Genomic DNA, 26,481 nt, shown 5'->3' on the forward strand with positions numbered 1-26,481 from the left:
TCAAAAAAATTGGGGAATACTATGATTTTGGATAGAATCTGGCTGGTTAGAAGTGTTTTGCTGACTTAATATATTATATAAATCAATGCGAAACATCTATATCGATTCACTATATAAAACGTTATGAAACATTTTCGTCTGTTTCATGAGATTTTTTAATGAATCTTGGATATTTTTGATCTTATTTTAAATCTGCAAGTGGTTTCCTACTACTACAGCTTTTTTGAACGATATTTTTAGCTTATTTTTTGTTGAAATGTACTAGTTTAAAAGCGTTGTATGTAACAGGGGATCGCATAAATTTTGCGAGAGATATCTAGGGGAGTTGGGCACATCATCAGGATTAAAATTGCATAGGAATCCACGCTCGAAAATGTCGTCATACGCCGCTAAGGGCGCTTCCCTATTATGTGTTTCTGAATTGGTCATAATAGGAAAGTACTTCTAACCACGCACGATGACACTTCCGGGCATGAGTTCCTATGCAATTTGAATCCTGTTGATGTGCCCTAACTCCTCTAGAATATTGCTGAAACATTTACTTGTCCTCCTGTTACATGTAATGTTTTTAAACTTGTTTATTTTGACAAAAAATAGACTGAAAATGTCAATTTTAATCAATTTGTAACTTTAGGAGTAAAACTAATTTCACAAATGAAATTAGGCTGTATTCGAATTAGGCTAGATCAAGTGTTTGCATAAATGCAATAAAACATTTGTTCACCAGTGTAATCAATACCTACACATTATTTATTGATTGTGTATAGAGTATAGGTGTTGTATACAGTATATGTAATCAATAAAGTGGATATGGGTTGTATGTTACGAGAAAAGAAAATGAATCAATAAACATGTAATAATAAAATTTTATTGACCATATTCGCTGGTAAGTAAGGAATGCACGATTTGTGCATAATATACGAAGAAACAAAAAAATGCGATTTCTCACATTAAAATGAAATTCAATAAGGGTCATAGTTTTCCCTGATCTAAAGCAATGTCATACAGTCATAAGTCATAGTTTCAATGAGGTTGGCTAAAAAGGAATGGTGTATTCTTCACCACTCCTGTAGAAGAAAGTATTCCAACTGCTTAATTGTTTTTTGGAGGTGATAAGCGACAAGCTATCTTTTCTTTTAGAATGTATCAAACATGTTCCATTGGTTTCATATTCGGGAAACATGCTAGCATATCTAACCGATGGATACCATTGACTAAATAGGAAATTATCTACTATCTGAGCACAATGTGTACTATCGTTATTATCCATAAGTTCTTCTCCAATTGCTGCTGCGCAAGGGTTCACAATATCTTTTAGAATGTCATCCTTATATCACTGGGCCATTAGAGTTTTTTTCCTGATAATAAGGCTGTTGCGGCTATTGATAGAAATATTGTCCCAGATCGTTACTCCACTTACACAAAATCAGGCATTTTCATATACTAATAAGCAATTATTTTGTGATCCACTTACACTTCAGATTATTATGCAGGTTGCACAGTACGCAAGAAAAGTGATCACCTTGAATAAGTTTTGATTTAACGATCAAATATTGATCTAAGGATCTTAAAGTTCTGAGGATCTAACCTTGAAAATAGTGCGCGGAATATTTTAAGTTACTAAACTGGACATAAAAACGTACCTTCTCTGAATAAAGATGTCTTTTTTTCCCGACTGCCTTGAATTTTTGACCCTCAAAATATAATTGTGTGGGGGGGGGGTACAATCTCGAAAATATGGTCCTAATAATTTAGTTAGGAAAGCAGTAGAAAGTTTAGGCCTCGTAATGTTAATTTCACTTTTTTGAGCCATTAGATATTCCACTAGAATTTTTTAAGTGAATTAAAAAGTTTTTGCACACAAGTATGAAATTCGTTTATCTATGTAAAAGTAATTTTAAGTAGTCATTTAATATTTAAAAAATATTTAATAATAGTCAAAATAATCTCAAATTGTAAGTTATACGAATTTCACATCATTTTGAAACATATAATTTAAATAACAAATTAAAATATTTCGACAAAATTGGTTGAATGGTTTTTGAGTTATCCAATTTTAAAAAAAACAATAACGTATATTTTAAATTTGATTTCTCGGAAAGGTGAATAGGATTATTGGAAAATCAGTTATAAAAAATATTAAATGAACTCATTACTTACTTAAATTAAAAATGTTTTTTTCTTTTAATTTATTTGTTCTTAGTTTAAAATCAAGTAAAGTTTATATTTTTATTTTAGACAATTATAATTGCCACTATGGTACGATTATGGGGCATCCCTAGCCTAGCGGTCTCGCCGATCCCCCAAGTGCTCTGTAGAATGGAGGTAGTGGGTTCGAATTCATAGTAGTCCTGGATGCACCTTGGTGATGTCCCTCGTTAATTTATGCATTGTGTTCTTCAACTTGGCAATGCCATACAAACCGTTTTTGTAATGAGTACTCTCGCTTGCATTATGACATTCTTTAACATTTTTTGATCGTTTTAGATTGCAAATTTTTTTTTTAAATCAGTTTTGCCACCAAATGTTTTAGAATAGTAATCTTGAAATGAAACTAGAAAGAATCTTTCAAATAGCATGTGTTTACGATCACATAATAAGAATCATTATACATATTGGTGTTATTGCAATATCCTAGTATTATTAGAAATACTCCTAATAATACCTTTAAAATATATCTCCATTTAAAAAAATATGAAGTTTAATTTATTAATTACTTAATATCGATATTTTTATCATATGATCACCTTCCTCAGCGTTGGTCGCATCCTTCTCCCAAAAATAGTGTAATAGTTTCATGTGACGAAGGCGGAGTCAAGAGCCAACTCCTGGTGAACAAACAATATCTTTGATCTTAATCCTTCTCTAACTTTTATTATCTGTTCTTCAACTTGTCCTCCGGGATGTTTCCCAGACCGTCGCCAATAGCCCATTGTGCAGCTCTAGTGCGACGTAAATGAACTACAACTACAACAACTGTTCTTCAACTTGACGAACGAGCCGCGGTAGCCCAGTGGTTAGAGAATCGGACACCCAATACATGCGATGTACGTTATCGTAAAATCTGTGGAATTGAAAGGCATATGGTCGGTAGCTGAGTAGTACCATGGGTACATAAATTTAGAGAAAATATCCTTCCCCTTCAGTTTTATGTCTAAATTAAAGAAGCGGCCTGGAAATGAGATCAAGGGGACCAAAAATTGTGATGGCATATCTTCATATTATCGTCAGGAATGTTTTGCAGACTGTCGCCAATAGCCCATTATATAGTTCTATAGCGACGTAAATAAAGTATCTGCCTATCTACCTATCAAGTACCTACCAATCAACTTGACGAATGCTTATAAACCGCGTCCCGTAGTGGACTGATCGTAAAGAAACTGTTCACAGTAGAACACCGATGTCAAACATCACTGACTGCGGTCAGTAAGCGGGTGGTTGACCACTTTGATCAGTCTGCGTAGAGACCAAAGGTGTGCGGTATCGATCCTCGTTAAATTGCTCTACCGTTAAGTGCTTGACTTCTCTCACAGGTCGTCGGGCTACCAAAGCAGAGGAGCCACCCCCTCTGCAGAGGATCGAAATTGTGATGGCATGTCTTCGGATCATCCTCAGCGACGTTTCCCAGACATTCGCCCATAACTTATTGTGCATCTCTAGAGTGACGTAAATAAAGTACCTACCTACCTTATAAGCCGTCTTTGTAATAAGCACACCAGTCAACATATGTGTGCGTAACAGCAACAAAAAAATAAGTGTGGTGACTACACGACCGAATAATTAGCATAAACTGGCACTATAAATATGAAAAAAGGAGCCTGCCTGGCCTAGCGGCATCTCCCGCCAAACTCAGCGAAAAGCGCTTAGGCAGTGGGTTCGAGTCCCGCTGCTACTCAGGATGTATCTTAGTGCTGTCCTTCTCTGTATTGTGCTATCTGTCTTTCTACTTGGCAAAGGTTTATAAGCCTAAATTGTGCTCACAAGACTGCAAATGCATATAATTCCAAAAAAAAGAAAAAGTCCCGCAGTGGACTGATTGTTAACACACGGTTTCCAGCAGATCACCGAAGTCAAGCATCACAGGCTGCAGTCAGTGTGCGGGTGGATGACCACTTGGATCAGTCTGCGTAGGGACCGAGGGTGTGCGGAATGGGTCCTCGTTAAACTGTTCTACCGCAAAGTGCTCGACTTCGAACTACCGAAGCGGGGGTGCCATCCCCTCCACAGAGAATCAAAATTGAGATGGCATGTCTTCGGATCATCCTCAGGGATGTTTCCCAGACCGTCACCAATAACCCATTGTGCAGCTCTAGTGCGACGTTAATGAACTAGAACTAGAACCAAAAAAAAAAAATAAATATTAAGAAATCAATTCAGTTATTATATTTGTTAAATTTTAACTTAAATGTTTCTTTTTGGTTCGAACAGAATTGCAGTAATGATCGATATCACATGCCTTTATTATATGACCGAGTAATGTAAATAATATTAAATAGATCGACTTAAAATATCTTTTTTTTTCAACACATATTTATTACTCTTTTTATTAATTGATTTATAGTGATTTTTTAACTTTAATTTCTATTTTCATAAGATTGGCACTCTGAAAAAATTGTCGTGTTTTGCAAAAATCTTCGAATTTTGTATTGGAAAACACCAAAAAATTTTGTGAATGATTACTTTATTTCGAGTTACAATGAAATCGAGCGTTTATACACAATTTGAAGGGTGTATTTAAACTACAAGAATGGTGAATGCTTACAAGAATTTCGGACTTATTTACACTATTTATGTATTGTTTTTACCTTCGAAAACGTCAATTTCGGCTACGTTTCGAAAAAATCAATTAACAAAGATAATTATTTATTATCGAGCAGAAAAAGTTGTAAGTTTGTAGTCTTCTTAAATGCTGCTAAACATTCCACAGAAACAGAAGTTCACTGTTGCGAAAAGTATGTATGTTTTTCATTGCGTAATAAAGATAATTACATTCTCATGAGATTTACATAAATCTGTTATATTAAATACTTTCATAATATTTCCTTTCTATACGTGCCGGTTCCATTAAGTATAATTCGAATTTATTTTGATACTCTCTCAGAGATGTGTATAGGCTAGAGAAACTAATTTTATTTTAAGAATCGGTGAGTGTATTTCTTCCAAATTAATAGATATTGTTGTAAATTGTACTATAAAAATGACATTCCAACTTTTACTGGAATTGCAATTTATTATCCTGTTTTGCCAAATGTTTTAGTGTCACTAAACACTAGAATTAGTGGAAAATACCTTAAACAAAAATGAGAGTAAGGAAACTTTTGTTGTGCTTCACTACAACAAAAATTATTTTTAGTATTCGATTACAACAAGAATTATTTTTGGTATTTAATACACCATTTTTGGTGTAAAGACATACTAAATTCTTTTTTATAACTTAAATTTTTATAAAAATACAAAGACGGGACATTATTTTCACAAACAGTCTGTTTTGTAGAAACCCCAATACAGCAACCCTTTCATTATAGCGACCCAAGTTTGCTATTCCGTCAAAGCAATTTTATTATTACGCACTTTAAATTAATTTTCTTTCCAATATAGCTACGGAAATTCAGTTTCATTTTTTTTGTTTCCTCGTAAATCACTTTATAAATTAGTGTCAAGCATTTTTGAGCTTTCAAAATAAATGTTTCGATTAACTTCAAGTATATGATTTAACTTAAGTTTTAAAAAATTATTAAAAGCATTTCTTTTCATGCTACCATATATTAAAGATCTAACATTTTCAATGAATGCACCTTTTGAGTGTAGGAAGTGAAGAATCCTGAGATTTTTTCTGCAGGTGATTAGGATCTATAATCAAAATGTGGTCATAATTTGGATTACTTTACAGTGATAATCAAGATTGTACATTACTGCATTGTTAATTAGGTTAAAATAATGCATTCACGATTTTGGTAAATTTCTTTTCTTGTAGGGTGCAACAAATTTATCAATCGCGCTTTTTTTTATTTGAAAATTTTATTCAATTTTTTTGTGAAATTTTCGCCACCTGAAACATGCGTTATTTATCTATTTTTACACACACTAACTGAGTGAAGCCTCCAGGAAAGATCACATCTATGTAACAACCTCCTCCATTTACGACCACTTTTGGGATACACAGAATTTTTCAAATTGACAAATATTTAGAGAAAACATTTAGGAGAGATCATCAAAACCTCTCCTAGTGACCGGGCAATCTTTCTCACCAAATGCAGAAAAGGTTAATTGAGAAAATACGAAAAAATATCAAAACAAAAAATGTTAACGAAACAAATAAGTAAATTAAGATGTATTCAAATTATTTATTTGAGGGTCTTATTCAGAGAGTTTTTTAAGCTATCTCTGAACGATCTACAACTTCATGTTGTAGTGCACTAAAGACAATGCTACGAATGATTTATTTTTAGAGTTGAAAGCTGAATTAGAAAAAAATTATTTTAGGAAAAATAAGCATCTCAAACAAGCTTTAAAGCTAACTAATTTTTATCGTATAAAATTAAATGCTAATTTAAACAAAAATTCTAACTGTTTATTTATTTAAAATAGTTCTATCTTTCATGATTTTATTTTATAACCGTCGTTGAGCAGCCGACCCAATCTTATGGGTTTATGACTACTAATGTTCAACTCCGTTGCCTTGTAATTTTGAACCCAATTCAGAAGACAAGGGAACTCCTGGATCGAGTATTGGGACAAATTTGCCTTCGTGAAAGACTTTTGATGGAGTTAACCCGCATTTGCATTACATGGAGAGGAAGACCACGAGAACCTCCCACGGTTAGCCTAACAGCAAGGGGACTCCAACCCATGATCCGTCTACCACTGAGGATATTTTACGTCAGCACTGTGGTCGGTGCAAGCCGGATGCGGAATTCGTATCGACTGGGATTCTAACCCGGATCTAACCCGGACTGGGATTCTAACCCGTATCTTTCATGATTGGTGAATTTATTTTTACCCATAATATGTCAGTAGGGATCATTTTTATTGACGCTAAATTTTATTCCTCGATATGGTTTTAATGACGCCAACGCAAGGGGCATTTCTGCCCCAAGAAAAATACCCTGACTGAAATGAAAATCGTTAGTGAAAAATCATGTAACTTTGATAACGTTTTGAAGTCAATGCAGGTAACCCCTACGAACGGCCAACCTCTAATAACGACCATTTTACTGTGGAACAGAGAGTGGTCGTTCCAGAGAGGTTTCACTGTATAAAAACAAGTTGCGATATTATTAATTATTCTGTTAGTTTCCTAATTATTATTTAAATATAGAATTGTTTTGTCAAAATTAGTCTAGCATTTTTAATTATGTAAATATTTAAGGTATTTTTGTTTACTTACGATAGAACGACTTCACGTTATCAAGTGTGATTTCTTTTGAGTGACCGGGGTCATTATACTGAAATTAAATTGTTTCTACAAAAACTGAACCATGGCTGAAAAAACACGATTTGCACTGTCTCAATCTTAATCCTCCGAGAAGATTTAACTGTATTATATGATATATGAAAGCTTTTTTGAGCATATTTCTGAACTTTTCTTTTGGCCGTACGATAAGCAACTGGCCATTGAACAGCTGTTCTGGTTTTCAGTGCTTGAGGGGAAAATGCAAATAAAATCTGTTGTACACATTTATCCGTTGTAAACATGTAAACATTGATGAAGGTTGACGATTAGAGCGCAGAAATTTGATCATTAGAACAAATATTATTGTGTGTAATTGTTTTTAGGGTCGCTATCTATCAACACAAATACCATCTATATATTCGAACGCTCCAAGTAAATTAGTGAGCTAAACTTAGTTAGGGAAAATTTTGTTGACATAAAATTTTTTGATCTTACTTTGAAGTAATTTCCCTTCAATATTTTCATTGAAACTATGATTACCAAATTTTATTGAAAAGCCTAGTTACGATATGTTTCCTCTAAACAGTTATTTGTCTTAAAAATTATTTCTTTTAACAGTAGCAAACCTATGTGTATCTGACAAATGTGTATTATTCGAATAATTATTAAGCAAAATATTGTTGTTCATTAAACTTAAGATACTGTTAATTGAACTATAACTAACAATCAGTCATTTAATAATTTTTTAAAAAAAATATCAAATAGATTTAACGCTTGAAGCTAAGGGTTTGCTCTGGCGAAATTCGAATCCTTTAATGAATCCTTCACAAATTATATAATCGGGAAAATGGATCTTTTATAAAATATTTTATAGTAAAAGTAAACCTTCCACAATATGTTTTATTTTAAAAACAGCCCGTTCATAATATTTCCCATTTTAAAAACTGACTCTTTACAAAACATTTTCTTGAAAAAACGAGCTGTTATGTCATTTTTGAATGCTTTGCGTGTAATAGAATTATTTGCAAAAAATTTATTGATCTATACTATTTACAGAGTGAAATTTACTAACCCCTACGTAATGATAAATTTTGTAAGTGTCATATTCTTAGCGTGAATATCACAGTTGCAAAATTCTGAGTACGGATTCAAATAATTCCGAGATTTTTCAGAAAAATGGGAATTTGCAAATATGGAAATTTCCATTGTAAATCTGAGCTGATTTTCGAAAGCATAGGCATATACTCCTTCCAGACTGAAATTACTAACCCCTACATAATGAAAAATTTTGTAAGTGTCCTAATTCTGAGATTTTTCACAAATTCACAAATTGGGACCTTTTATAAAAAAAAATCTGAACTGATCTCCAAAAGCATAGACCTATACTTCTTCCAGAGTGAAATTTACTAATCCCTACACAATAACGAATTTTGTAGCTGTCATAATTCTGAGCGTGAAAAGAATCATAATCCGTCGAAGAGCTTTAACTGTATTATGTGATATCAGAAAGTGTTTTTGAGCATATTTTTAACTTTCCTTTGGTTGGACGAAAAGTAACTGGTCATTAAACAGCTGCTCTGATTTTCAGTGTTAGAGAAAAAAACAGAATCAAATGTGATCCGTTCGCCAAATGTGGTAAACGCTCGGCAATTTCACTTCTCAGAAAATCATACGTAGGTGGATAATATAGAAAAGAGTTTTTCTGAATGGCGGCTTCATCTAATATACCACAAACACGGTTTTATAGTTCACCCATGAAGCTTTTTGTTGTTGCATTGCTATCCAGCTTAAAAAATCTCGACAATAGCACGAGTAAGTACTGTTTAACTACATTCAATGCAAATGTCATTAATTATCGACGGCGTTATATGCTACTTGATTGAATGATGTGATTTGTTGCTCTTATTATCGCTAGATTTAGTTTAATGTCATTTAAATGTGACAGCAGAGATGTGTGGGTGTCTGGGGCAAACTCCTTGGCTAGATGCCCCTGAAGAGGGGGTCACTGGAATGAGTAAATAAAAACCTATCTAAATAATAAGAAAAACACAAGCATTTTTTAATATAAGGATTTAAAGTTTTATTAATATGTATTTTAATTTATTTTTTTATGCATATTTTAAGGTAAAATTATTCTATGATAAGAAAATATTTTTCAATCGGGACATTTCTTTTTTGTATTTTAATGCATTAAAATTTTATTACTAAATTTGTTTGAAAATTATGTTGCATTCAGAATAAAAATTTTTCCTCTGACAATATTTACATATTGAAAAGTTTGATTTCATATTAAAAATAATAGTTATCAAGTTTAAATTCCTATTTTAATTTCGTTTTTTATGTGAATTCAAGTAGAAATTATTCTATGATAAAGAAGGCTTGCAGTCGTGATTTTTCTCTTTAGTACTTTAGCGTTCCAATATTTTTATTAGTAAATTTGTTAGAAGACTATATATTTATCATAAAATATTTTTCTTGGGCCAATATTTAGCTGATCAAAAGCTGGATTTATATATTATGTGTTCATAATATTAAAAATAATAACTATAGATTTAAAGATTTAGTAAACAATAGCTTTTGCGTTCTGAGTACCCTGTTTACTATACAAGACAACTTTTTCCCCCACTTATCTTCTCTCCGTAGTAATTAAAATTGGAAGGAAGGAGAAATGACTGATTTCATTCATTTCTGATCAATTATTTATTAATTTGCAATGAATCGTAAAATTATAAATTTATATTTCTAATTCGGTTGACGTATATTTGAAATGATTTTTGTTTACATCCTTATTGTTTGAAGAAAATGAATCAAAACTGCATTTTTTTATGATGAAATTTTAATATTTTTCTGATCTGTAATTTTATCTTGGTCGTCGATTGGATGTCCCCTAGGATGGGTGCCAGTCACCTCCTTCCCATCTTCCGCTTAAGTGATTCCTAAGAAAGGGATGAAGGAAAAATAATTTTTATTGAACTTTTACTTTTGTTAGCACAAGTTCAGAAACTCTTATATAATATTGTATTTTTTTCCTAAGAAATTCAAGCAGTTTTATTATTTCCTATAAGAGCTTGTAATATAATTTTTAAATACCATATTTAAGAAACAGTTTAGTTGGTCTTCAAAATAAAATAACTTGATTCAGGTCACGTGATTAGACTTGAAAGTTGGACAAAATGAGATTCGTTTAGGTGCGGGTATGAGGGTCAATAAGATATACAAATAAGGGACCTAAGACATGTTAAGGTCAAATTTTTTTAATGTATTTTTGACTTCGATTAGGACAAGATTCGGGCACAAGTATAAAAAAATCAGTCTCTTCATTCGGTCTCACACTATCTTTGAGTTTGTGGGAGGGCATCTTTCCCTTAAACAGTGGATCTAACCATTACCGGTTGGATGGTCATTTTAGCTGCTTACCGAAGCAAGAGAAGATAGCGTTTCCCCTCCCAATGCCTCACACCCACCCGCCCTTAGTCAACTCTTTCTCTTCGTAAAAAAAAAATAAAATGATAATAAACCTTTACTGGTAGCTGAAATTGATATTGAACCGACAATTGGTATTTATAACAAAGCAAATTGATGTTTGTAAAATATAGTTTAAAGTAAGCAATATTAGTTCTATAGTTGTCGTGGGCTTTTAAGCAGGTCATAATAGGGAAGAGCTCCTCACCGAGTAAGATGACATGTCCAGACATGGTTTCCTATACAATTTTAATCCTGATGATGCGCTCTAACTCCCTAAGATGCTTGTCGCAGCATTTACGAGCGATCCCTTGTTACACATAAGGTTTTCTAACTTGTACATTTTGAAAAAACATAAGATAAAAATGTCATTTTAAAAAAAGAATCTGTTGTTTTGATGATCATATGACTATATTTTGATCATATGACTGGGGATATTTCAAATTTGAAATTAATTTCTTCTGAAAGTAATTTCAGATTTGAAAACTCCACACCCGAGTTAGGCAAGATCAAATATTTATATAAATGTAGCAAAAAATTAATTCCCCAGTGTTCTCATTCATTTTAAGCCAATAGATACAGTGTTAATATTTAAATCATCAGAAAGTTGTTATGCCCAAAATTTTTATACAAGCTTTTCATCTACTACGAAACCTTATAACCTTCTTTACTTGAAGTTTATGAATAGTAGTCATTATCAATCAAAATAATTTTTTGTTGGACTAGCATGATATTCAAGAAAATGGAGAAAAATAATTATTTTTTGAGGAAGAAAGAACGCTATTACTCCAAAACAATATGTGTTAAATATTATTTCGAATTATATACTTTTCAAAGCCTATCGGTTAAATCCTTTGTACCGTCATTTTTTTCGAGTTATGTTAAAATATTTTTGAAGGTGAGATTTACATTTAATCCAATTTTTTTTGTAGCTTTTTTGGGGTGGGGTGGGGGGCATGACCGGGATTTCAAAATGTTACTTACTGCAAATAATTGGTCTTATAATTGCTTCTGTGTTTATAAAATTCGTCCTTCGTTGTAACTATTTTCTATTTTTTAAAGTCATCAGCAGATTGCCTCACAAATCATCGGTGGGAAAAAGCTCCTCATTAATATTTTAAAAATGACAAAGGTTGGTGGGAATTACAGTTCCCAGAGCCTTATAAAGGATTAAGTAAACCGTATTGTTCAATACTATTATATCAATATAGTTCTTTGGTGTTGTGGCTAAGAGCAGACATATGGCTGGAACCGCAAAAAAGCTTTGATGTTTAAGAGTAGACAGACGGTTGGAACCGTGAAAATAGCTTTGGTCGCTGAGAGCAGACAGACTACCACAAAGGGTTAACATTCAAATAGCGTAAGCTAATTTGCCCGAAGACAGCGTTCTCACAGTAACGTTAAGGATAAATATATATTATATTTTACTATAATAAATGGAGTATCTACTAGATGTTTGCAAGAAATAATTAATAGATATTTTAATTTGGAGATCTTAAGTTCCTACAGTGGTTTACTTTATTTAGATAGTTGCATTTTCACTACCCAAAAGTTCCAGGATGCTCATATTTTGTTTTTGTCTTTCCCACCATGTTTTTGTCAAATATAGTTTCCAGCCTCTCTTCAGTTTGCTCATGCAATATCGTAAGATTTTAACATGAGTTTAATGTTGTATGGCTGTTGCGTTTGAGTCTTGTGCAATTAACGCGTCCAAATTTAAAACTTCCAAAGTTAATTATGACTGACGTCTAAATTTGATTTTTAATCAATTTTTGCTGAAAAATCACATTTTAAAATACGAAATGTTTCATTAATCAAGCTATTCATATTTTTCTAAGAAATTTATTTTTTCCAGTCATTGTAATTCGGGTTTTGCTTAAAACTCCGTTTTCCCCTGACTGAGGCTCTGTTGGAAAAGAAAAGTAATTTAATTCATTAGTAGAAAGATGTGTCAACATTATGCTAGAGTGTGATAATGTAAAAAAACGAAGTGAAAAACGCAAAAAAAAAAAAACTAAAATCGTGTCACTAAAATTTATTCGAATAGTATTTTTGTAGAGTAACTTGCTTACTTTGTGACTAATAGAGTGGTATTTTCTTTTTTTTAAATTCATTTTAATTTTATTCATTGGATCCCGCAATCTATGAATTCTTCAATTATTATTTTAATAATTTTGCTGCTTTATCATCTTATACAATAAGTATTCTCTAAACTGTAATTTTTTTCTGAAAAAAAATTTTGATTTTACAATCTCTTTATCTCTTGCATTCGTTTCACCAAGTTATTGCAAGCAAAAACAGCCCAGGTGTTTAATAGATATTTTGTGAGCTTTTTTTTATACTGGCCAATATTGGTTGACTGAAGGTACATAAAAGAACAAAAATACAAGCATAAGTTACCCAATTTCTTTAATTTTCTTTTAAAAAATCTTGTTCAAAAATTGATAAATATTCATTTTTATTAGTAAAAAATATTTTTAAATAGTTACAATTTGCATCTCTTAACAAATAGAAACAAATGTAACGAATAGAAAAATACTATAAAAACATTATCAATGTTCTGAAAAATATCCCAAACTTCACTTGTGTTCAGTTTTCATTAATTTTAAATACTCTTTTTTGTGTTTATTTTTCGATTATACTTTCAGGGATAATAGCAATTGCAGTTTTACTGAGGCAACGATTTTGTCAATATGTCGTGGACCACATTTATCAAAAGAAGACAAACGCCTAATAAAAAACTGGGCAACGGACGAAGAGCTGTGTTAAGTCATTTTTAGCTAAAGACAATTAAGAGTGACTATTTTATTTCCAGTAATCTTTAGCGACTGAATTTTTCGAAAAAAAAAGAATATTTTTTACTCACATGGGCTTATTTTTTCAAACAAAAAATTTTTAGGCCAAATTTTTTAAATTTAAAATCAGAAACGTCTTAACGCAAAATCAGGGAACAAAATTACTAGTTTTCCTTAAGTAATGCTAATTTGAAGTTAATCTCAAATATTTCTTGTCATGTTTAAATTTTTATTAAATAAAAGATGTAGAACTATAAGTAGAAATATGACTATGTTTTTAATTCTGTTTTTAAAATGTTTAAGTACAGAAAAAGTGTGGAGAAAATTTAAAGTTTTCAAAAAATAAACAATAAAACATTGGAATAAAATAATGTAAAATAATTACTAGTATAAAGGAGTTGACAAGAACATTTCTTAGCACAAGTATTTAGTTACTCGCCTAAAGGTGTAAAGAAGAGCTTTGCTTAGAATGGAAAATTAATTATGAGCATAAAGGAATGGAGAAAAGCGTTTCCTAGAAAAGAGGGTTTCTTAGAAAAGAGAATTAGTTTTTAGCATAAAGATCTAGACCTAGAGAATAGTGTTTTTTCAATCTAAGACAAGATCACTACCAGGAACAATTCCTTCACTAACCTTGAAGCGTTTTTTATTATTTGAAACTATATTTGAAAATTAATACTTCAATTACCAATTAGGTAAATAATAATATCATCAGGATACTTAGTTAGTTTGACGAGAATACATTTTAATTCATCAATTAAATCCTTTAAAAGTCTAGAATAATTGCGAATAATGATAAAACATAAATGCTCATTTATAATAGTGTTTTCGAAATCTTTTTAGACTTTCTGATTATAATTCAAGAAAGGATTTTTCAATAATTGGAAAAGGAAAGCTTCTTTTTTTACTGTCAAAAATCAGTGATAGTTAAATGAATTTTGATTTTTTGAATAGAGAAATATTGTGAATCATCTACAGATTTATTATTACTGAACAATTAATTAATAAATAAATAAAGAACATTGCAACAGATTCCTTATTTTTCAAAAAATTCGCGGTTTTTTGAAATTGGCGCAAGTTAACTTTAAGTTTCAGATTTTATAATAAAAATCCATTAATTAATGATTACAAATTTTAAACTTAGACTTTTTATGAATTTTAAGTTAAATAATAGAAAATAATTATTAGTATTTTTATTTCAAATTCTCTTTCGATAAACTATAAATTTTAAACTACGTTGAATAGTTTTAGATGAGAGCAATTTGTTTTGGGAGTGTGATCGAAATTGTAAAATTTTTTATTATTCAAAATTTCTATTTACTTCCGAATGCATTTTAAATTTTGGTGCATATGATTATAGAATCACTAATTTTCCTCGGAAGAAGACTCTTGCGATAAGCGTAAAATATGTCGGGCTGTATAGGAAATACAGACATCTTTTCCCATTAGTCAAATATTGCAGTGGTGGTTTGCAAGAAGTCGAACTTTTCAATTAGCCTACGACATATGCATTATTTTCGCTCATTTTATAACGGCATTCCATTAATGATTTCAGGGGTAATTTGGTTACTTTCCTCTAATTTATCGTTTTAAATAGTTTTAAATTAACGTTTTGTGAATTGCCAAATATGTAAAATCCTTAAATAATCTTTATTCTAAGAGAAGGATGCATGAAAATTCACTATTTCTAGCGAATAACAACTTTTATGAATATTGAAATAATAAATATTGAATTTTCGTTCATTTTTTTCTTCAAATTTCAACTCATTTTTCGGTTCGAAGAGAAATTTGTAATCACTGTAGTTCAAGTTATTAAACTCTATGTACTAATTTTATATCTTAAGCCTGAAAAGTTAACATTTTTTTCAGTAATTAATTTGTAAACAATGTCATTCATATTTTCGGAAAAAAAGCTTTCAGATTTTTAAGAAAAGATATTTATATTTCCATGCTTTTATTAGAAAGGTTTCGGTGAACAAATTGACAATGCTTTAAAAATTAATACTCTTCTGAAGGCACTTGCACAAACTATGTGTCGGTTAAATATTTATTATTTACTAAAATATAATTAAGATTATTTTTCTAAATTCTGAATAAAAAATTATTCTAAACTGAGAGGGAAAGCTTCTTTTATTCACAAGTGAGCTAGCTAAAGCTTCAGTGTTTCGAGAAATAGATTAAATTTGTATGTAACAGAATCTGAAATGACCTACATATTTAAAAAAATACTAAAAGTATATTCCTCGAATTGAGAAAGATACAGCGCTTTTTGGACTAGTTAGATTTTGAATACTTTAAACTGTATTTTCAACAAAATTTTTTTTTTTTCTCGCTTGCAGAGTTAACTTTTTCTATTTTGAACCTATTTTTCAACAATTTAAAAGCTCCTTTGCTATTTATGAATTTTTCGCTTCTTGCAGGAGTTTGTTTATTCCGTTTGTAGACTTTTATTAAATGATAAAATCAAAAACTATAATAATTATATCAATCAAAAACTATAAACCTAATAACGAAAAACCGCTAAAACGTAAAGCGAAACTACACTATGTTGTTGAAATTTCGGACAAAGCTTTAACTTTGAAAAATTGACATCGATGGAATAGGGTATTGGAAAAAATGGATACATGTTTAAATGAACCTTTAATCAAATGGATATAGCATGATATTTACTTTTGAACAAATAAACTATCCTGAAATAATAGATGACGCGCTTTCAGTTTTTCTAATTTTTTTTCAGACTTTTCAGGAAATACTTGAATTATTTTATAATTTTAGAGTTGTTAAATTCATGCGATTTCAATTACGTATCTATAAAGTTTAAAGATTTCAGAGGTTCGGGGGATTGGCAATATAAACTACGAACGAAAAAGTTTGTTTTTGAACACCTTATGCCAAAAAGGGTAGCAAAAAGCTCGTAACTTGTATCAATTATTTTGCTTATCAAATGGTAACAAAATATATCGGTTCCTTAAACCTCCTGAAGCCTTTGGATTTTATTGATACGTATATGAAATCGCGTGATCTAAAAGCTTTCAATCACATCTAAAGTTTTAAAATAATTATGAGTAGTTCTTGATAAGTTTGAGAAAAAAAAATTTCAAAAACTGAAAGTATTTCTTCTATTATTGTAGGGTAGTGTAAGCATAAGCTTGAAATACATGTTTTAAAAATAGAGTATAGATTAAATTGCGTGTTTAGGAAAATGGATATAGCTATTTAAGACTTTCCTTACGAGACCGTATTTTGCCTATGTCAACGTCAGTTAGATAACCAGTCAAATCTGCGTCAAACTGCCACGGGCTAATATTCCATTGACCTAGAGTGGACCTATAGTTCCATTGGCCTATAGTAAGCCTCTAAGAGTACATTTTGAATGCACTTAATACGATTTGTAAGTCTAAGCATATTTATTTATAATACTTCTATTTTATAACCGTCGTTGAACAACCGAGCCAATGTTTGAGTTTATGACTACAAATGCTCAACTTCGTAGCTTTGTAATTTTGAACCCAACTCAGAAGACAAGGGAACTGCTTGATCAATGTTTGTGAAAAATTTACCTTAGTGGAGGACTTTTTGATGGAACTAACCCGCATTTGTGCTACATGGAGAGGAAAACAACGAAAACCTCCCACGGTTAGTCTGACGGCAAATGGACTCTAACCATGCTTCGCCTACCACTGAGGATATTTCACGTGAGCACAGTGGTCGGTAAAAGCCGGATGCGGAATTCGTATCGACCAGCCATTGCTGGGATTCGAACCCGGTTCACCTCATTGGAAGGCGAGCGCTCTATCTTCTGAGCCATCACAGCTCCATTTATAATGCTTGCCAAGTCTCCAAATACGTTGTTAAGAAGAGCTTAAAGAAGAAAAGCCGAACATCAGCTTGCGGGCATGAAACGTGCAGATTTCGCGACGAGATGCACCTTAGTGGAGTCAATTCAGCGGAGTCTACTGTCGTAACGAAAGGATTTAAAAAAAAAAAAAAGGAGATAACATAGATTTCATTTTTTAACTACAGTCATGACCATTGTATTTTAAAAGAATTAAATACAAAAATTCGTAACGTTAAAAAAAGGGAAAAAGACAAATTTTAAAATTACCAAAATAAAAAGTTCGCCGACAATTATTGACATAAATTAGTTGAAAAGAAAAAATCCTATATGTCTGACTATAGGAAAAATTTTGTGTTGTGAAAATGCCATTTATAGTTTACGAAGAGCCTATTGCATTCATCTTAGGACAATTTCAAAATAATAAATAAATTAAAATTAAATAAAATATATGAATAAAAGTGCTGAATCTTTATCAGTCATTATATGATTTTAAGCATATACGTTTAGAACACAATTTTTTCACAAATTTGCATCATTTTTTATACTCATAAAACTTAAAAAATGCTATTTTTTTAAAATTATTAGGGTGAAGATTAAAAGAAAAAAAAGTAGATTTTTTCCCCTTACTCCAGATTATACCTTAAAATACAGATATTTAAGTAAAATAATTTATTGAAACTCATTTTAAGTCGATGAGAAAAGAATTAATTAATAAGCTTCTTTTAAGTGGATCTCGAGAGTTAAAGACGTGTCGTACTTAACTTAGACAATTTAATTCCATTGCAATCTGTGTAAACATTTTCTAAAATATCATTTTTAATATTCAACTTTCAATTTATAACATAGACACTTTTAAATGTCATTTAAATTTCATCAAGAGCCTGTATATTGGGGTTTATAATATCAAAATGTTCTATTGTTCTTCATTCGAGATCTAGTTATTTTCTTTATATTTGAAAAGACAATTTCAAAAGGGAAGAATATATAACGATAGTTTAACCATTATTAAAGAAAATTTAAATCATGGATTAATTTTATTAACACTTTATATAGTGTATTACAATTTATATTTCTACCTAGGTCTATAAGAGATGAGCGAAGTACAAGGCATTTTCGAGCAGGTTCGGAAAAACCGTGTGTTTGGCGCAGTATGTCCTTTTTTGGACCTTGTGCCTCTAAACCCTACATTCAATTCAATTTAATTCAATTCGAGCAGGTTCGGTTTCGATAGCTGAAGGAGTTTCCGAGTGGGTTTACGCACGTTAACAAAAAGGAGCTCTCAATCGTATTCGGTCTCGTTAGCTGAAAGAAGTTTTCGAGCGTGTTCAGTCTTGCTAGCTGAAAGGAGTTTTCTATCGGGTTCAGTCTCGTTAACTGAAAGGAGGTTTCGAGGGGGTACCGGCTCGTTAACTGAGTTTCCGCGCGGACCCGGTAGCTGAATATTTTGGTTTTCAAAATTATAGCTCTTATAACCATACATTTTGTAACAAATACAAAATTGAAAAGCAAATTTAACAAAATTAAGGGTTTTTATGAATCGCGATATGGGTTCTAATGAAATACTATAAAATTTCCAAAATGTTTTTCAGAACTGTCACTCGCTTTACCATTTATTTGGTCATTTTAATTTTTTGATATCTATGCCTCTTGCGAAATATAATAATAATCGTTTACACTTCTGTGGTTTATTTAAAATGACGATTAATTTTAATGGTTGAGAAGAGTTAGATTACGGCTAACCATACCTTTTTCTAATATATTTCTCAATTATAACAAGAGGTAAAGGAATATGAATGATGACTTAAAATGTTTAATTGAGGTGTTTTAAAGATACTAAACTGAGATATATCGTACTATGGAGTCAAACTTTGGTGTTATCCATCTTTTATGAGAGTAGTGGGATATATTTATTGACATACATTTGTGAGTCTCTTTGTAAATACAAAGAAAGGTTTGGTTGGGATAACCTGGTAGGGCATTGGACTCATGTTCGAGAGGTATTGAATTCAAAGCCCCGGTGGCCGAAGACTTTCCGTGTACAAAATGGTGATTGGTGCATGCTAAATTTGTCGGGGTCACAAAGTCTTTCAAGTTCCCATAACAAATCAATACATACCTCTGGGGTACTTGATAGGAGATTGATCGCGCTCTAGTTCAGATCAAAATTACGATCTGCGGAAGAATGAATGGTGTTTGAATGTATCCTCCCTGTAAAACGGGATTTGACGTATGTATGTTGTTCCCGGATCATTCTTAGGGGTGTTTCCCAGACCATCGAAAATAACGCGCTGTGCAACTCTAGTGCAACATGAATAAAAGTACTGCACAGAACAAAGAAAGTCTTAAAATTTCTATTCAGTTTAAAAAACGAATAGCACAATTTTACAAAAGACAGTAAGAATATACGGAATGTACCTCCGATGTTATGGCGGAGTTCGAACCCACTACATCTAAGCTTCAGAGAGGGGTTCGGAACAGCAATAAAACACGGCGAAATGCAAGTAAAACAATAATGTATAATTGGGGACTCTATTGCAGCGGGGTGTTGTCCTTCTGCCAAACGCTTTGAAACGTAGAGGTAGCGTGTTCAATGTATTCATGCTATCTTTATCTTGTACTATCTGTATTTCGATTTGACAAGAGCATATAAGCCGAGTTTTGTAATGAGAACTCAAGACTGTGTATATGAACAAATTTAAATAAATAGATGCATCCAGGGTTGCGGTGGGAATCGAACCCACTAAATCTTGCTTCCATTTTAGGATGTTGGGACAGCCCTGATGCATAACAGTTCATAGTTTTAAATATTGGTAGATTTTAGCTTAAAGCTTGCATAGGACAAAAAAGACAATTAACCGATAAAAAACAAAGTTATCAGGAGTTTACTGAATAAAATATAGGTTACAAAATATACTAGTACTGTTAAATTACTGTATTTTAGTAAAAATTTCCAAATTTTACCACGTTTACTACCAAGCAGCATGGTAATAAAAAACATATTTTATTGTTAATTTTACCAAAACGTCATTACCAAAGCGCTTCGGTATAAATTACTGTGCTTTTTGGTGTTCCCAAAAAGCCAGAAACATGGTAAATTTTACCATATTCTGATTGTTAGGGCCATACTTTCTTTCTTAGTGCTCTTTATAAAATATATACAACAATAATTTAATTTTAAATATATAAAATGCAAAAACCTAAACGCAGTCTGTTGAAGATGCATAGATATGATATGTAGATATTTTCAGAAATTCACAAAAACATTTATAAATAAATAAAACATAATGAATAATAATAGTTAAAATGAAAATAATAACTTATCGATAAAACATAATAAGTAATGATGATTTGATAAAATAAAAATAATAGATAAAATATAAATAAACTATAGAAATTTACATAAAATTTGTATGATATCTTATATGCTGTTCTATACAACTACAGTTGCTATAGTGCAGTGGGCAAAATAAAGAACTGATCACCTTAAATAACTTTTGATCTAATGATCGGATCTTCACGTTCTAGGACCCAATCAAGATGATTCAGGGGGGGGGGAATCATAAATGTGCAAATTGATTAGTGCAGGCGATATTTTAGGTTGCGAAATCAGATACAAAAACGTGATTTCTCTGAATAAACGCACCTTTTCTCGACGGATTCGGATTTTTGATCCCCAAAATATGGGGAGTAGCAGCAGTCTGCGAAATATGGTTGTTTTAGTTTTGTCAGGAGAGAGGAAAAATTTAAAATCCCTTAATATTAATTATATTTTTTCCGTATTTTGCCATATCTTGAAAACGTTTCAAGAAAATTGAAAAATTGTGGCTCACAATTATAAAGTTTGTTTATCCAAAGATAATTCAATGAAAAATATAACTTTTTTTAAAAATATTTATTGTTTTTTATAATTTTATTTAATAATGGCCGAAAAAAATTTGAGTTGTAAGGTCTAAACGTTTTTGCATTATTTCAAAAAATGCAATATTAAATGCCAAATTTCAAAGTTTGAGTGAAATCGGTCGAACAGTTCCTGAGAAATCAAATTTTAAAAATGTCGTATTTCAAAAATTCGAATTCAATTTCTCTGGAACTATGCGACTGAATTCACTCAAATTTTGTATTTTGCCATGTAAAATTAAATTCTTCAAAACGATGTAAAAAAATTTATACCTTACAATTCAAAAATTTTTCGACTAATATTAAATAAAATAATAAAAAATTATAAATAATTATTAAAATTTATTTTTTGCATTGAATTATTTTTAGATAAATGGATTTTATAATTGTGTATAAAAAATTTTCAATTTGTTTAAAAATTTCTCGAGGTATGGCGAAATACGTAAAAAGTAAAATTAACATTAATGGGTCCAAATTTTGGACCGTTCTCTTGACCAAACTATCCAGACCATATTTCCCAGATGGCGTCTGCACCCTATGTTTTGGGAGTCAGAAATTGGAATCCGTCGGAGGAAAGGTATGTTTATTCAGAGAAAGTACGTTTCGTGTCTAATTTCATAACTTTAAATATCGTCTGCGCTAATTAATTAGCATATTTGAGGTCACCCCTTGGAATCATTAAGAATGATTCCTGAACGTGAAGATCCGTTCATAAATCAAAAGCTATTAAGGATGTCCGTTTTGTATTTTGCGTACTGTACACTAGGGTGCCTTGTTTTTCAACTCTTTTTCGGAGTGAAATGTAATACCCGACAAAAGTGGCAAATCTCCACAGGAACATTACAGATTATATACAGGGCCGGATTTAATCTTAGCGAGGCCTCGCACCGAGGTTTAGCACTCCCTCGAACCATTCCGTTTGAGTCTTAAAACGTGAACATGCGATGATTAAGATCAAAAGTTATACATGTGGTTCGTCTTTTATTTTGCGCACGGTACATCTGAACTCAATACTTTAGAATAAAGCAGACACTATACTGATACTTCATAAATTCTGTTTAATCCCGATCTGGTTTAATTTATCAATGCAAAAACAATGAAATCTTGAAACAGAATTTTGTCTCGAATTATGTACTGCAATGTGTTAAATGAAAAATATTTGGAGAATACTAAAAGTAATGAGTGCAATTTATTTTCTATTAATAACTTAACTTGCGTTTCTGATTATATATTTTTCTCCAAGATTTGCAGAAATTTTTTGGTTAATAATAAACTTTTTGGATTTTTTATGTATTCATTAATAAGTTATATATATCATTTAAATAGAGTTTCTATAATATTTGTACTTTGCCATCAGCCTAATTTTTTGAGCATCTGCTACCCTTTCTCTTAAGATAAATAAGATCAACAAAAACAAAAAAATTCGAATAAATTTTTTGAATAGCCAACTAGTAAAAAAGTCAACGATTTTTCACAACCGATTGCTAAATAGTTATTTTTGCCTAAATTTTGATGAAAATAGTCGTCTTAGTCACATTTATAGTTGCCAATGACAAACTTGACCTTTATTTCCTGCTGTCAACGCGTAAAATTATTCAAAAGACGTTATCGTTACACGTTAATTTACTCAAATTTATTTAAAATGTTGCTGAGAAACGCCACCTTGATCTTCATCTTTATTATAACTTTCAAGCAAAACAAATGTATAAAAATCAGCTTGGTTGAGTATAAATAAGTAAAAAAATATTAAATGTGAAAAATTAAGAACTATTTAAGTATATAATTCGAAAATAAATTAATCTTTAATGATAAATTTTGTGTAGCCTTTCTTGTTGCAAATTTAGACTCTGTATCTTGGTGAATTTTCGACTTTTTTTCAAATATCTGACTCTGATCAGCTCTGAATCAAATTTTTTTATTAATTTTGCGTAGGTTCAGAATTAAAATCTTAAGAATCGAATTAACTAAGGTAAATCTACATTCCTGACTCAATTAATAAGGTTAAAAGAAATTGACGCATGTTTTTATATTTCCTTCTCTTAAAAACTAATATTTAAAAAAAACGTTTTAGTTTAGAACTATATTTTACACATTTTTGTTTATCCCAAGATTCGCGTTTTATTTAAAAACATTTTTGCAACTTTAATCCTTTCTTCACTGACTGGTGAAACTTTTATTCACTTTGAAATGCTCTTTTACATGAGAAAATTTTTATGGAGCTATATTTATTCAGTAATTGGATTCTTTATATATTGTTCTTTTTTAATTTAACTTTATTAAAATTAATAATATATGTATAAATATGTACTCTTAAAATGTTTTAATACCGATAATAGTCACGTATCTGGTTAATCTTGTTTATATGGTGCTAAACTACTAAAAAAAAACTTTTTATCTTAAAAATGCTGAGTAGGTAAGATAGGAAATTATGTCTGTAATTTTAAAATATCATAAAAATATCATTTGCTTATATTAAATTTTAATATTAGAAATTTCGATATTGTTTGTAAAACTAAGCTACCCCTCTCTCCTCTATGAATAGAGTAACATTATTTAAATAGTGAAAGAAAAATTAGATCTAATGTTAATTTTTTTTATCGAAAATATGAATGTAAGATTGGGTTCCACTTAATATCGAACCCTTCATCATATTTAACTGTTAACAATAATATAAAATGTTTATGAATATATAAATCGAATTTCCAGACTTTCTCTTATAACTTTAACATTTTCTAAATTTTGTAAAATTTGCACTCTAACGCTAGCATCTTTCTTAAGGAAAATACAAATGTAAAATTCAGTTTAACTTCACAATATCTAAGTCATCATGATATATAATTGTTAATGAATATATGAATCGATATATAAAATGATTGTGAACATATAAACTGAGCTATTAGACTGTTAATTACTAAAAACTTGACAACAACATTTTCTATGTTGGGAAAAATTTGAAATATAATTTTATCATATTTCTTTTGAAAAGAAGAATGAGAAATTCGGTAAAAAATCACAGCTTTCTTTTTTTCTCAATATTTAGTCAGTTATAATGCTATAAAATGTTTTTAAATATATGAAATCAAGATGCTCTACTGTCCTCCATAAATAATTTTACAGTAACGTTTTTTTTAGTTAAGAAATAAAAAGGAATCTAATGTTAGCATAATTTTGATTGAATACACGTGTACTAAAATGGACTTCCCCTCCCCATTACAAATTTTTTTTGAAAAAAGAAGCTTATAAAATCGATACTTATAATATTGTCGAATGAGATGCGAATCCCTAATTTTAGGGTTAAATTAAGCGTTTTGATTTGTTGAGAGGGAAAATTCTTACAAAGCGCATCACATTTGAGTTCAATTGTGATGTTATCGCCAACACAGATTCTAACAAGTCCATCTTGGCGAGAAAACTTAATTTAGGGAACAAATAAACGGATCCGCTGGTGGTGAAAGGGAACAAAACTAAAGCAACAGATGAATGATCAACAAGTGGAATCATCTATAGCCTCCGTCCGGTTCGGAGGAAAGATGATGTTTCTCCTCTTCTTCCTTTTCTTCTCCGTCGAAGCTCGGGACATCTGTCCCAAAACGAGTAAATAACTTTTTCACCTATTAATTTAATTATAATTCATTTATTATTTTATTTCATTAATTTCATTTTATTAATTTCATTTTATTATAATCTATCGCAAGTTTTTAAAAATCTTTTGTATATCAACATCAAATGCCGTGAAATTTAAATAAGATCAAAGTTTGAAATTATTGGAAATAAAAAAAATTGCAATTTTTTAATGTGAATTGATTGAATTGAATTAATTGTGAATTGATTGAAAACGAATTAATTTTCTTCTTCTTTGATTGATTTAATTTTAACTACTATTAGTTTAGTTTTCAAATTATCCTTTGCTAGTTGAAACTTAATCAAAATTTTCAATACTTTTTTGTGTATTGATATTATATGCAGTAAAATCAATTTAAAATTAACTTTAAAAAATCTTTCTTAAAAGCTTTTTGTTATGTTTAAAAATTAAACAATTTGTAAAACTTTAGCGCAAAATGTCTGAAAAATCATAATCTGAAACTAAGTGAGATTTCAAGAAAAAATAAGTTATATCACTATATTTTTCGAAAGTAAATAAACAATTTGCCAATAAGCAATTAAACATACCTCCTTTATTACTATTAACTTAATTATAACTTTTATGAGATTAATTTTTTTGCTTAGATATTCGATTTAAGAAAAGCTTCAATTCTCCTATTTAATTCCTGCTATTTTGCAAAATTATATCTAATTGCTTGAAATTAATTAGTAATGTAAATTCGCAAGGAATGAAAAAAAATAAAGTGAAAATTTTATTAAATTTTGATCTAATGATCGGATTTTCATGTACTATGTAAAATTTCAGGGCTCGAGGACCTAACATTAAATATGCAAATTAATTAGTGCAGATGATAATTTAAGTTAAGAAATAAGATGCTATAACGTACTATTTCTAAGTAAACATAACTTTTTTTCGATACATTCAATACACTATCCCGAAAATACGAACCAAATAGTTTAGGTTTGGAAGCAATTGGAAACTCGCACCCTTTAATATTAATTTCCCTTTTTAAGTATTTTTCTTATCTTGTAAAGTGAATCAAAAGTTTTCATAGACAATTAATAAATCTTGCTTATATTTATTTATTATTATTATTATTTATAATAATAATAATAATAATAATATTATATTATTATTATTATTATATTATTATAATAATATTATTATAATATTATTATTATTACAATATTATTATTATAATATTATAGTATTTCTATTATTACTATATTATAATACTATTATTATTTATTTATTATTATTTTTTTTTCTTTTTAAAAAGTTCTACAGGGTACTCATGTAATACTGTGTTGACAATTATTGCTAAAATCGAAAATAAATTTGGAAATGGGTCATATTTAAATATTTTCTCATTTTCTTATGCATTAATTTATATTTATATTTTGTCTATTTCTTTACAATCAATTACTTCGTAAAAATAAATTTGAATGATACCATAATGACTTTGGCACGAACTTCATGATCAAATTGGTCA

At 30.2% G+C, this 26,481-nt stretch overlaps 1 protein-coding gene across 3 annotated transcripts in view; it reads left to right on the forward strand.

The window, feature by feature from the left end:
* Positions 1-4,766: 4,766 nt before the first annotated feature.
* The window catches only part of LOC107446649 (uncharacterized), a 124,129-nt gene continuing 102,414 nt past the window's right edge, over positions 4,767-26,481 (forward strand). The window contains exon 1 of one of the 3 annotated variants that reach the window (XM_043043937.3): positions 4,767-4,952. In XM_043043937.3, coding sequence (XP_042899871.2) covers positions 4,907-4,952 — 46 coding nt within the window. In that variant the 5' untranslated portion in view covers positions 4,767-4,906. Of the gene's footprint in view, positions 4,953-9,006; positions 9,206-24,827; positions 24,980-26,481 lie in introns of those variants that run through there. The other 2 variants (XM_043043936.3, XM_087154641.1) reach the window with 2 other exon arrangements.

The sequence above is a fragment of the Parasteatoda tepidariorum genome, chromosome 11 (assembly GCF_982258835.1).
Source record: "Parasteatoda tepidariorum strain Cologne lab strain chromosome 11, Ptep-v5.0, whole genome shotgun sequence".
NCBI classification, from domain to species: domain Eukaryota; kingdom Metazoa; phylum Arthropoda; class Arachnida; order Araneae; family Theridiidae; genus Parasteatoda; species Parasteatoda tepidariorum.